The following is a 12512-nucleotide window of genomic DNA, read 5'->3' as shown; positions in this document are numbered from 1 at the left end:
GGTGAATGGTCTGTGGCCCAGAGGATGATCGCAGCAGCACTGTGGTTCCACAGATAGGATTTAAGCATGGTTGCCCAAATCCCCACCAAGACTGCAGGTAAGAGAGAAGTCTCTGGACTTTGCTTCCTCAGAGAAGCCTTCCCTAATGTCCTAAGTCAAATTTCCTTTTTAAAAAAATTTCTTTATTATAGGTTCTTAAAGCTCTGTTCTTTCTAGTACTGATCTGAGTTGTAGTTTTTCATTTACTTGTTGCAGTTGTTATAATTGTAAACGTTTACTTTCCCAAGTAACGAAAAGCTTGAGGAAAAATATGTCTGATTTTGCTTAAGTACTGTACTATCAGGCCCCTCACAGATACTCAGCAAATGTTGAATGAGTCAAAAACAGTGGTTTTCAACCTTTAGAATCTGCCTCAGCACACCTGTGGGATATGACCTGCTTCCATCTGAACGGTTATTGACTGCCCTGAGCCTTCCCGAGGAAGGGTAGGTGTCAGGTAGTGTGGAATAGTGGCTGATAGACCACTGAATGCCTGGGCTGTTATCCCAGCCCCACATGTCTCACCAACTTCGTGACCTTGGGCAAATTCTTAATTTCTCTGTACCCCAGTGCCCTCCTCTGTAAAGTGGCTAGTCATAGTAGTACTGCCTCTTTGGGTCATTGTGAGAATTCACAGAAAACTTGTAGAACAGCATGTGACATGTAGAAGTTACTTATTGCTACTAGCAGTTTGAAAACTGATCTTCAGGGAAATTGAGAAGAAATCCCTGCACCGTGATGGCACTCTGAAACAACACCATTCTCGGTCTTGTTGGAGTGTCAGTAAGAAATAGTAGGAACATCATGTGACTGCAATTGACCCTTGAACAACATCAGTGGCCAGGAATGCCTTACCTTCTGGCAGAGTGGAAAATTCGCGTGTAACTTAGAGCCCTCCATGACCTTGATGCTTCCAGATCTTTGGATTCAACCAGCTGCAGATGGTATCACAGCCGTCCCCAACCTTTTTGGCACCAGGGACCAGTTTCACGGAAAACAGCTTCTCCATGGACTGAGGGATGGAGGAGGGTTTTCAGATGATTCAAACGCATTACATTTATTGTGCACTTTATTACTATTACATCAGCTCCACCTCAGATGGAGTTGCTTGGGGGCCGCTGCTGTATAGTATTTACTACTGAAAAATATCCGTGTGTGTGTAAACCCACACAATTCAAACCCGTGTTGTTCGAGCGTCAGCTGTGGTCATTTTGGTCGTCCCATCCTAGCTGTGGGATGAGGGATGAGTGAGTGCTGTCTGTTTACACCTACCGTGGTAAACTTGATTCTTTGTCTCCCTTGCAGAGGAGGTGGCCAAGTTGGAGAAGCACTTGATGCTTCTCCGACAAGAGTATGTCAAGCTGCAGAGGAAATTGGCTGAGACAGAGAAGAGATGCACTCTTTTAGCTGCACAAGCAAAGAAAGAAAGCAGCAGTGAGTCCTTCATCAGCCGCCTGTTGACGATCGTGGCCGACCTCTACGAGCAGGAGCAGTATAGGTGAGCTTCTGGCATGGGGCCGGTTTGGGGAAGGAAGCCCTTTGGCTTTCTCTTTTGTTTTCTGCTTATCTCCAGCACAGAGTATGGGTGTCCTGGTGATTGCATCCCTGGTACAGATAGGAATTAGCTTGCAAGTACAGGGATTCGGGGGAGGAGAAGTCACCTTCTCTTGGGCTGGTCAAAGAAGGCCTCTTGGGGCTACTGGTTAGTGTAGCATGATGGTTGAGGGTGGACTTTGTGGTCACACAGTTCAGCTGGTCACTTACTGGCTATGTGACCTGGAACTGTATGATGTGCCTCAGGCTCCTAATCTATAAAATGGGGATAAGAATACTATTTACCTCAGGGTTATTGAGATGAGATGGTTGAATGGCATCACCAACTCAAAGGACATGAGTAAACTCCAGGAGCTGGTGATGGTTGGGGAGGCCTGGCGTGCTGCGGTACGTGGGGTCACACAGAGTCAGACACGACTGAGCGACTGAACTGAGCTAGGGTTATTGTGTGGATTAAATTAATAAATACTGTTTGAGCACTTAGAAAAACAGTGCCTGGCATATAGTAAGTGCTCAGTTTTTAAGCTACTGTTTCTAAGTGAGTTTTGTGGTAAATGTTAAAGGCTGAGTAGGATTTAATAAAAACAGTAATATCACTAGTAGAGGGAGTGGCTGCGAGCAGATTCACAGATGGGAATGTGTGGAGGATTTAGAGGAGGGGGCCATTTTAGGGTACATACCCATGCAGAGGAGCACTGGAGTGGTGGGAAGGGTAGGGTGGGTTGCATTGGGATGCCAAGGTGAGGAAATTGGACTTGATCCTTTAGGAAGTGTGAAACAGGGTTTTTAAGTTTGCGGGATTGTCATAAAGTGGTGTTTCAGGCAGATTAGCCTGGTAACATCATGTAGGCGAAATTTAAAGAGAACAAGAGCAGAATCAGGCCAGAAGTGATGAAGGACTGAACTGGGATGATGGCTGCAGTTGTGGAAGAGAAACATGGACATGAATGTGCCTGGAAGGATGTGCCTACTAGGGAGGCAAGATTGGAATAGATGATTTAGTAAAATTTGGAAATAAATCAAGACATTTAAAATAGATCAAAACCCAGAACTGCCATCTACCATCTTAATCGTTTCTAAAAGAAAAGAAAAATTGAATACCAAAAAATGGGAGTTACACACTCAGAGTAAAGGACAGCAGCTACTTGTAAAATATAGGTCACTGTCTTTCTCTTTTTTTCCTCCTCCTCTCTTTCCCATGGATAAGTGAAAACTTTGTTCTCACTGGCTCCAGGAAGCCGACACAGCTCTCTCACTGTCCAGGGCTCTTTCCCGTTAGAATTCCCACCATTTACTTTCCCTATTACATAACTGTTGACTGCATTCTTACACTGTAGTCCTTCTAAGAGAGTGGGAATAAGACTGGGCAGTTTCCTCTTCAGGCAACTTTTTACCTGGTCAGCTGTGGTATGGTCCCAGGGTTCTGGTGGGTCTCTCTTCCGCTTCTAAAACCTGTCCTTTTATCAAAAGAAGGCTAAATACCTTTGTTATCTACAACCAGTGATCAGATGGGGAATGGAGACTTTAAAGACGACTTAGCTTTTGAAATGGAATAACTGAAAGTGGGATATCAATTTCTAAAGCAGATTCTCTTTTACCAAGATAAGGGAGGAAAAAAAAAACATGTCCCATGAACATGTGTTTTGTTGAAGAATTTAGTGTTTTTATGTGCATTTTAGTAGAGTAACTGGAGAGTTAGTGTTAAAATTTTTCTTTTTGTTTTTAGTATTTCTTTTAGTGTTAAATTTAGTTAAATTTAGTGTTAAAATTTTTAAATTGAGCAATGTGGAAGAAATTGGTGCACTTCTTAGCTAAACTTTAGGAGCCCTGGTGGCTCACAGGGTAAAGCGCCTGCCTGAAACGCAGGAGATGAGGGTTCAATCCCTGGGTCAGAAAGATCCCTTAGAGAAGGAAATGGCAACCCACTCCAGTACTCTTGCCTGGAAAATCACATGGACAGAGGAGTCTGGTAGGCTACAGTCCATGGGGTCACAAAGAGTTGGACATGACTTGAGTGGCTTCACTTTCACTTTCTTTAGCTAAAGTTCAGGAGAAGGCTTTTATCTCATAAGATACTAAAAAATGTTGGTTGAAAGTGAAAGTGCTAGTCGTTTTGTAGTTATTTACAACCAAACATAATTTTTCCTGTTTAAGTGTTTGATTAAGACACTCTAGCAAGAAGCTCTTTCTTTATGCTTCCTCTCCAGTGACAACATCCTTGTATCCATATTTTAAAAGGAAGTGCCTTTAAAAGACTAGAATGAAAAATTTTTAAAAGATTGCTAGCCTCCCAGTTGTTTCTGCATAGAGTCTTCAAAGACTTGACCTGTCCCAAGTTTCCATTTTTGAATTATATTTTTAAAAATTATTACTATTGGAGACTATTAGTGAAATTCTTATATTTATTTCTCTTTGGGATTCTTGTTTAGTGTCTGACTCTTGCGACCCCCTGGACTGTAGCCCACCAATCTCCTCTTTGACCATGAAATTTCCCAGGCAGCAGTACTGGAGTGGGTTGCCATTTCCCTCTCCATCTCTTTGGGATATTAGACTACAAAAGAGAAAAAACTTTGGATTGACATTCATGAATAATAGTAGAAATTTTATAGACACATTCATTTTTATAATTTTGTGGCTAAACTCAAGATACATGATAGAAATAGTAAGCAAAAACTGTTCATTTACGTTCTTAGAATGTAATACTTTGTAAATACATTCAGAGTTTAAAAGTTATTTGTGCTTTGTTTTCATTATATTTTTTTAAGCATATCACAGGATATGATATGAGACAGTTTTATGTTCTGCTTTAAATAGAATGTCAATTCTGTTCTTTATGAATAGTGTTCTGTGTTAACAGTATTAATAAATACCCTATTTTGATCTAAGATAATTAGTTGCAACTTGGTTAGTTCTTTAATAGAGCTAGAATTGTTGATATGCTCACATAATTATAATGTACGTTCTAGATGTTGCTTTTGTGGGGTGAAATGTGTCTGCATCAAGCATCATATAGAAACCATATTCTTGTTTGTGTCTCCTTTTAAGCACATGAGTTAATTTGTGTAAAATTTTCTTTCTTCTTCCTTTTCTCACGTAATAGTTTTTATGTATTTAGTTTCTAAAGACTTTCCAACCTAACAAGTTATTTTCAAGGGAAATATGCAAGTAGAAAGCCTTACACATACAGGCAAGGGGATGATGATGGGTGACTGTGCATTGCTGCCAACTAGCCATATGGCACCTGCTTCTGTCAGCCTAGTGGGTCATCCTCAGGTGTTTAACTGCCCCAGATGCTCTCCTACCTTGGCATCTGACATTTCAGAGTTATGTATGAATAACTGTTCGGAAAGCTCTTTTCATATAATGATATGTCATATATATGGAAGCAGGTTTGAAAAAAAGGTACGTCACCCCTTTTCTTTATACATGGTTGAGTTAAAAAATGGCCAATATTAGGTCTAAGTGTTTCTGATGAGAACAGGAGTCCAGATGTTGGGTTTCATATTTCATATTCTTGATTGTTTTATCAAAGCTAATTTATTTATAGTTTTTGGATTAACCTTACTTAAGCATTAATATGGTGTGGAGCATCATAGCACGGTAGGCTGAGAGCTCTTATCACAGTCTTCAGTCTTTCAGTCTATTTCTCCCTGATGATTTATCTTGATTTTTTTCTACATAAAATCTCTTCTACTTTTATATGAATATTAGTTATCCTTTGTAACTTGTAAGCTGCACCATCATGGGGGTGACATTAGGGAATGTCTTTGAAAGCAGAGCATCCCATGTGAGCTACAAGCTAGAAGTTAGAAATAGGAAACATGTCTAGCAATGTATTAAAAATATGACCTGTCAGTGCTAGCATAGAGATATACTTTTGCAGTGAATTTTTTTTTTCCTTTCACATATTTATGTTGGTCAGTTAGTACTCACATGCTGATTAGCTGTGAATTCCAGCTATACCTAGTTATAATGACATTTTTTCTTTTTGTACCTGTGGGTGTTTTTCTTCATCAGTGACTTGAAGATAAAGGTTGGGAGCAGGCACATCAATGCTCACAAGTTTGTCCTGGCGGCCCGCAGTGACAGCTGGAGTCTGGCCAGTTTGTCTTCCACCGAGGAGTTGGACCTGTCAGGTGAGCCTCTGACTGGCTGGGGACTCAAAACTCCCGGCACATGAGCACTTGGCAGAAGGTTATGGTGTGTCACTTTGAAATATTTGTGGCTTAGTGGAAGTAGAATACTTCTTATGAATTAGTGGTGACCATAAACTAGTTAAATAGTCATTAGGTAGTACTTTGTGGACACATCTGTTTAATATCTGGCTAAAAAATCATAAATATTTGAGGAACTACAATATTCTTATAATTTATAAAATATCTCTCCATATAGCTTTTCATATACTGGTATGTTATAAATGTGAGAGCACATGTAGGAAAAAAATTTATTTCCACTAAGAGAAAGTCCTGCTGCTGTTCAACTGGTTAAAATTTAACCCTAGCTGCCAAAATATTTTTCCTGGTCTGTAAGAACTGAATTCAGAAGTAACAGTTACTGAAAAAATTAAGAATATTCTTTCTTTAAAATCAAAGGATGACCAGCTGTCTTTAGAATTTAAGTGCATTGAACTGTTTAATGTTCCTGTTTTTGTGGCACATATATTTTGTAGAATTTGGGTAAATATGGTAGTTAAGTAAACTTAAAAAGATCATTTTCAAAAGTTCATTTCAAAATTGCATTTTCACTTAGTATTTGCCTAACTGCTGCTACAAAAGAGCAAATTTTAAATTTAATTGTGCTGTTAATAATCAAGAGAATTACAAGTCTCCTGTAAATGTGTTACACTTTCATACTAAAAAAATAATAATCAAGACTGATACCATATGGTAAGGAGCATACCCACACATTGAGATATGAGTTACTTGCAGAAGTGATTGGCTGTGTGAAAAGTCTGCTGAATTATGTCTTTGTTCAAAAAATTCATCGCCGTGGTTTGATCCCTGCTGTAAGTTTGCTTTGAGGAGTGAGCAGCTGCAAAGCCAGACTTTTTGGTGGCTTTGGTAAATCAGGCACCTCCTAAGATACCTGTGGTAGAACTTAGGGCGTCTTTACTTTCTTTTATAAAGTCTATCTTTGAAGGATTCCAGGGCTTCCCGGATAGCTCAGTTGGTAAAGAGTACGCCTGCAGTGCAGGAGACCCCGTTCTATTCCTGAGTCAGGAAGATCCCCTGGAGAAGGGAAAGGCTACCCACTCCAGTATTCATGGGCTTCCCCAGTGGCTCAGTTGGTAAAGAATCTGCCTGCAATGCAGGAGACCTGGGTTCGATCCCTGGGTTGGGAAGATCCCCTGGAGAAGGGAAAGGCTACCCACTCCAGTACTCTGGCGTGGAGAATTCCATGGACTGTATAATCCTTGGGGTCGCAAAGAGTTGGACACGGCTGAGTGACTTTCACTTCACTTGAAGGGTTGCAAGGAGATGGTGGCATCTGTGGACCTGTTCAGGTTTCTGTGTCTTGCCCAGTGTCCTGCTGAGTTGCCTGGGTGGGCATCGGTGTGATTGCCTAAATTTGGGCTCACGGCAGCTGAAACTACCTAAAAAGCCTGTGTGTTACATGACACCTGGAAGCACTACTGCCTATGGCTGCCTGCAGCTGAGGGAGGTTGGAAATAGGCTCTTGTAAACAAGTGTATAAATAGGGTAAAAGCTGTGTTTTAAATGGTTGAACCTTCTCCCCACTTGTGGGTTTGGCAAAATCATCTTATGGATCTACTGGTGTTCTGTTTCTTCAAAATTATTCCATTAATATCACAACTGCTGAGGGGCAGGCACTTTGCAAGGTACTAGGGATATAGCAGTGAATAAATTCCTGTTTGCGTAGTACTTACATTCTTAGATTGACATCCTAAGCCTCACATTTTCATTTGAAATTCTTTTGTAATTGATGTTTCTTAAAATTCAAAATAAGCACAACTTAATTTTTTTAATTAATTAATTTGTTTACCTCATTGCCCCAGGTTTTAGTTGCGGCATACAGGATCTATAGTTGTAGCATGTGGGATCTAGTTCCCTGACCAGGGATCCAAACGGTGCCCCTTGCATTGGGAGCACAGAGTCTTAGCCACTGGACGACCAAGGAAGTCCTAGCACAACTTTATTTTATTTTTTTTCTAGCACAGCTTTAATTCTGTTATTGTTTTAAGAATTTTAGCCCATGTTGAGGAATATACAATAGGCATTATATACCAAGTATTTAAAAGGTATTTGGACATAATGAAAATTTTCTTAAATCACATCTTGTTCAAAAAAGTAAAATGTGTGCTTGATCTGACCCAGTGACAAAGTCTCAGTCACTTCTGTAAGATTCTTGCCATAAATGCATGACCTCAATCTAATTGTGAGAAAGCATCAGATTAACCCAAGTTGAGGGACGTTCCGCAGAATTACTGGCAACATGAAAGACAAGATAAGACTTGGGAATTGTTATAGATTGGAGGAGATTTAGGAGATATGATAATAAAATTCAAGATGGAACCCTCAGTTGGATTCTGAACCATAAAAGGACATTATTGGGATAATTGGCAAAGTTTGTAAAGGTCTGTAATTAGTTAATAGTGTTGTATTGGTCCTAACCACCTGGTTGTAATCATTGTGCCCTGGTTATGCAAGATGCTGATAGGGGAGGATCAATGGAGGGTATATGGGAACTCTACACCTGTTTTGTGGGTCTGACATTGTTTCAGAATATAAAGATTTAAAAGGTATGAATTTGCTTTATATTTCTTGATTATTTTATATATAAAGATACTGACTGATCAGCTGGGAAGAGAAAGGATATAACCATTAGCGCGACACAGTTCAACAGATCTTGATGCACGATATTTACTTCTTTAGGAAGTAAAGCAGTCTGCTTCAGGCTCAGTGGTCTGTTTATAGCCTCTCTCCGTCACTTCAGCCTTAGCAGCTGACACTAACCAGTTCCAGTGCCATAGAATGGCTGTTGTGAAGCTAGAGTTTCTTGCATGCCTCCTCCAGCAAAAAATTTTATGGTTCCCTGGCATGAGTGTTTATGGTGAGTCATTCAGCTTTCCTGGAATGTGTTCTGGGTCCTATCAAGCCATTCCAAAAACAGAAAGCATCCTCCCTCCTTTTCAGTCTAGTCAGGAAAACTGCACTAAACACAGACCTGGGAGGTTGCACTGTGTTGTGAAAGGAGCGTAGGGTCCCCGACTCTGTGCTCAGGCAAACTCACAGGACAGTGGTAGTTTACGTTTTCAAGAGAAATTCAGCAATATCTATTAGATAGTGTGAGAACTACTGGTTCTAGGTTGTTTGGTTTTAGTATTTTGTTGATATCCATGGTAGTTTAAGATGTGTCCATAAATTACCTGATATTCCTCCCTTCCCTGGTGGATCCTGATTCCCCTCCTCTTAGGTACAGGCTGACTGAGCTTGTAAATAATAACATGTTCCTTCAGAGATGCATCTTAGAAGGCATTGTGACTTCTTCCATGCCCTGCCTTGTGGATTGCTCACTTTGGGAGAGGTTAGCTGCTGTGTCATGAGGACACTCAGACGGCCATGTGGCCTCCTGCTAACAGCTGAGGACCCCCCCACCCCCCTGCCGAGATTATCTTAGAGCTTCAAGAGATCTGTTTTATCTGTGGTCATGTCCCCTTACTCCATCCTAACATGGCTTTTGTGTTTTTCGCTCTAATCTCTGGTTATGCTAAATTTGTCTTGTGTGTTAGTTTAAAACAGTCTGTTTCGATAATAATCATAGCAAATTTTTCTATAGCAGTTACCATGTGGTGGTAGTTTACAGGTATTAACTCTTTTATCTTTAGGATAACACTTTGAGGTAACTAGTATTTATTCCCATCTTATTGGTTAACCATATATGCTTCCATCTAGTGGCTAGTGTAAATAAGTTTGCAGTGAATACTGGTGTACAGATATCTCTTCAGGATCCTGCTTTCAGTTCTTTAGAGTATACCAGAAGTGGAATTGCTGGGTCACATAGAATTTCTATTTTAAAATTTTTGAGAAGCTGTTTTCCATAGGGTCTGCACCATTTTGCATGTTCCCCAACAGTGTACTAGGGTTCCAGTTTCACCACATACTCACGCATACTGGTTGTTTACTGTGGTGTGATTTGTTTTTCTAGAGGTTTGAGGTGCTCTAATCTTGAATCTATAAAGATTTAGGTCTGTCACCATATTCAGAAAGCTGTTGACCGTCATTTCTTAAATACTTTTCTTCTTGGGTCTCTTCTTTCCTTCCGAGACTCCAGTCACACGTATACTGGACTCTTTGTTACTATCCAGCAGGTCTGTTTGAGGACTTTTTTTGTTGTTGTTTTTCCTCCTGACCTTTTTTTTTTTTGGTCTATTCTTCAGATAGGATAAATTCTATTGATCTGTCTTCAAGTTTACTGACTTTTTGCACTTGAGCCTGCTCTTGAGCCCACTGAATAAGTTTTTATTCCATATATTGTATTTTTCATTTCTATAATTTCTGTTTGCTCTTTCTTACAGTTTATATGCTGAGCATTTTTATCTTGTAATTTCAGGTGTGTTTTCCTTTACCTTCTGGAGCATAGTTATATTCAATGTTTTCAGTTCTTTGATTCAGTTCAATATCTGGGTCATCTTGAAGTTGGCACATTTTGGTTGTCCTTTCCCTTGAAAAATGGTCATATTTTCCATATTTTTTCCATAGCAAATGATTTTAAATTGTGTCCTGTACATTGCTTGCCATTATGTTGTGTCGACTCTGGTCCTCTGTGCCATCCTCTGGAAAATGCTGAATCTCCTTAGGTGCAAATCACAGGTTCTGTTTCACCTTCTGTGGATAGTGGTTCAAATACCACTTCAGTTTTCTTTTTTTTAATGCAGTTTTATTCGTTTATTTTTGGCTGGTCCTGGGTCTTCGTTGCTGTGTGGGCTTTTCTCTAGTTGTGGTGAAAGGGGGCCAGTCTCTAGTCTTCTGGTCTCTAGAAGCCATTGCAGTGGCTTCTCTTGTTGCAGAGCTCGGGCTCTAGGGCACACTGGCTTCCGTAGTTTCAGCACCTGGGCTCAGTAATTGTGGCTCCCAGGCTCTAGAGCACAGGCTCAGTTGCTCCATGGTACGTGGGACCTTCTGGGATCAGGGATTGAACCTGCGTCTCCTGCGTTGGCAGGCAGATTCTTTACCACTGAGCCACCAGGGAAGCCCCCTCACTTTGGTTTTTAAAGCTGGGCTAGGACTGTTCCATGGATTAATGGCTCAGAGGCAAGGCTGAGGCCTGTGTGGCTTTGTACACAGAATTAGGAAATGTCCTTCTCTGACTCTCTTTTCTCTGGAATTCTCCCCTTACCCTTCAGTGCCCCTTAGGCTTCATCTTCTGGTTCATCTGACCAGAAAGATGGTGTTCTTATTGGAATTTTAGGCATCCTTATGGTCAGGACAGCAGTGTTCCTCCTGGATAGATCTACCCTCAGGGCAAAGCCATAAAGAGGAAAAAAATACTTGAGAAACTGATACAGTGCAATTGCTTCTTCAAGGGGTGCCTCTCAGAACAATTCAGGTGCTTTTGTTTACTTTTGGAATCCTCTCAGTTCAGTTCAGTTGCTCAGTCGTGTCTGACTCTTTGCGACCCCATGAATCGCAGCACGCCAGGCCTCCCTGTCCCTCACCAACTCCCGAAGTTTACCTATCTCATGTCCATCAAATCAGTGATGCATCCAACCATCTCATCCTCTGTCATCCCCTTCTCCTCCTGCCCCCAATCCCTCCCAGCATCGGAGTCTTTTCCAATGAGTCAACTCTTCGCATGAGGTGGCCAAAGTATTAGAGCTTCAGCATCAGTCCTTCCAATGAACACCCAGGACTGATCTCCTTCAGGATGGAAGGAGATGGTTGGATCTCCTTGCAGTCCAAGGGACTCTCAAGAGTCTTCTCCAACACCACAGTTCAAAAGCATCAATTCTTTGGTGCTCAGCTTTCTTGACAGTCCAACTCACATCCATACATGACCACTGGAAAAACCATAGCCTTGACTAGACGAACCTTTGTTGGCAAAGTAATGTCTCTGCTTTTTAATATGCTGTCTAGGTTGGTCATCACTTTCCTTCCAAGGAGTAAGTACCTTTTAATTTCATGGCTGCAGTCACCATCTGTAGTGCTTTTGGAGCCCCCCAAAAATAAAGTCTGACACTGTTTCCCCATCTATTCCCCATGAAGTGATCAGAATCCTCTAGTAGTTGTTTTTGGCCCTCTGTTGACAGTTTTTAGCTGTAATCAGTTAAAATAGTATGGGTTGTCACACTCCCATAACAGAACTAGACCCTCTGTTCTTTTTTGACACTGGGATTATTTAGACGTACAATATGGGGTTTATTTTTATTTCTAAGAAGTTATATTTAAGGGTACATCCTTAAACTGACCAAACAGGATGTGTTCACTGATGAAAGATGCAGTCTGTGGGGATGGTCTAGTGGTTAGGCCTTGGCATGTTTCCGGCTGGGGCCCTGGTTGGAGAACAAAGACCCCACAAATCCTGAGGCACAAAACAACAACAACAAAAAGTATAGTCTACAATGATTTTGAAATTTAACAAGTGAAAAACTTATGTAAGGTAGATGAAAAATAGTTGGAAACTTAAGGACAAACCAGAGTCATAGAAGGAGATTCAAAACACCTTTCTCAGTTTTGTTTTAATATATTTATTTGCTATTTTGGATCTTAGTTGTGTGATGAAAAAGTGGCAATGGGCTTAGTTGCTCCTTGGCATATGGGGTCTTCGTTCCCCAACCAGGGACTGAACCTGTGTCCCCTACTTTGGCATGCGGATTCCTGTCCAGTGTGCCACCAGAGAAGTCCCCTTTCTCAGTTTTCACAGATTGGGGATTTAAGTAACAAAGTTAATTTCCTCAGCAT

At 40.8% G+C, this 12512-nt stretch overlaps 1 protein-coding gene across 2 annotated transcripts in view; it reads left to right on the top strand.

Moving 5' to 3' along the window:
• The window catches only part of ANKFY1 (ankyrin repeat and FYVE domain containing 1), a 71375-nt gene that overhangs the window by 13836 nt on the left and 45027 nt on the right, over positions 1-12512 (top strand). Inside the window, exons 2-3 of one of the 2 annotated variants that reach the window (XM_020882063.2) lie at positions 1345-1537; positions 5611-5729. In XM_020882063.2, coding sequence (XP_020737722.2) covers positions 1345-1537; positions 5611-5729 — 312 coding nt within the window. Of the gene's footprint in view, positions 1-1344; positions 1538-5610; positions 5730-12512 lie in introns of those variants that run through there. The other variant, XM_070478896.1, reaches the window with a different exon arrangement.

Source organism: Odocoileus virginianus, chromosome 17 (assembly GCF_023699985.2).
Source record: "Odocoileus virginianus isolate 20LAN1187 ecotype Illinois chromosome 17, Ovbor_1.2, whole genome shotgun sequence".
Lineage (NCBI taxonomy): Eukaryota > Metazoa > Chordata > Mammalia > Artiodactyla > Cervidae > Odocoileus > Odocoileus virginianus.
This window is presented reverse-complemented; position numbering and strand designations above follow the sequence as displayed.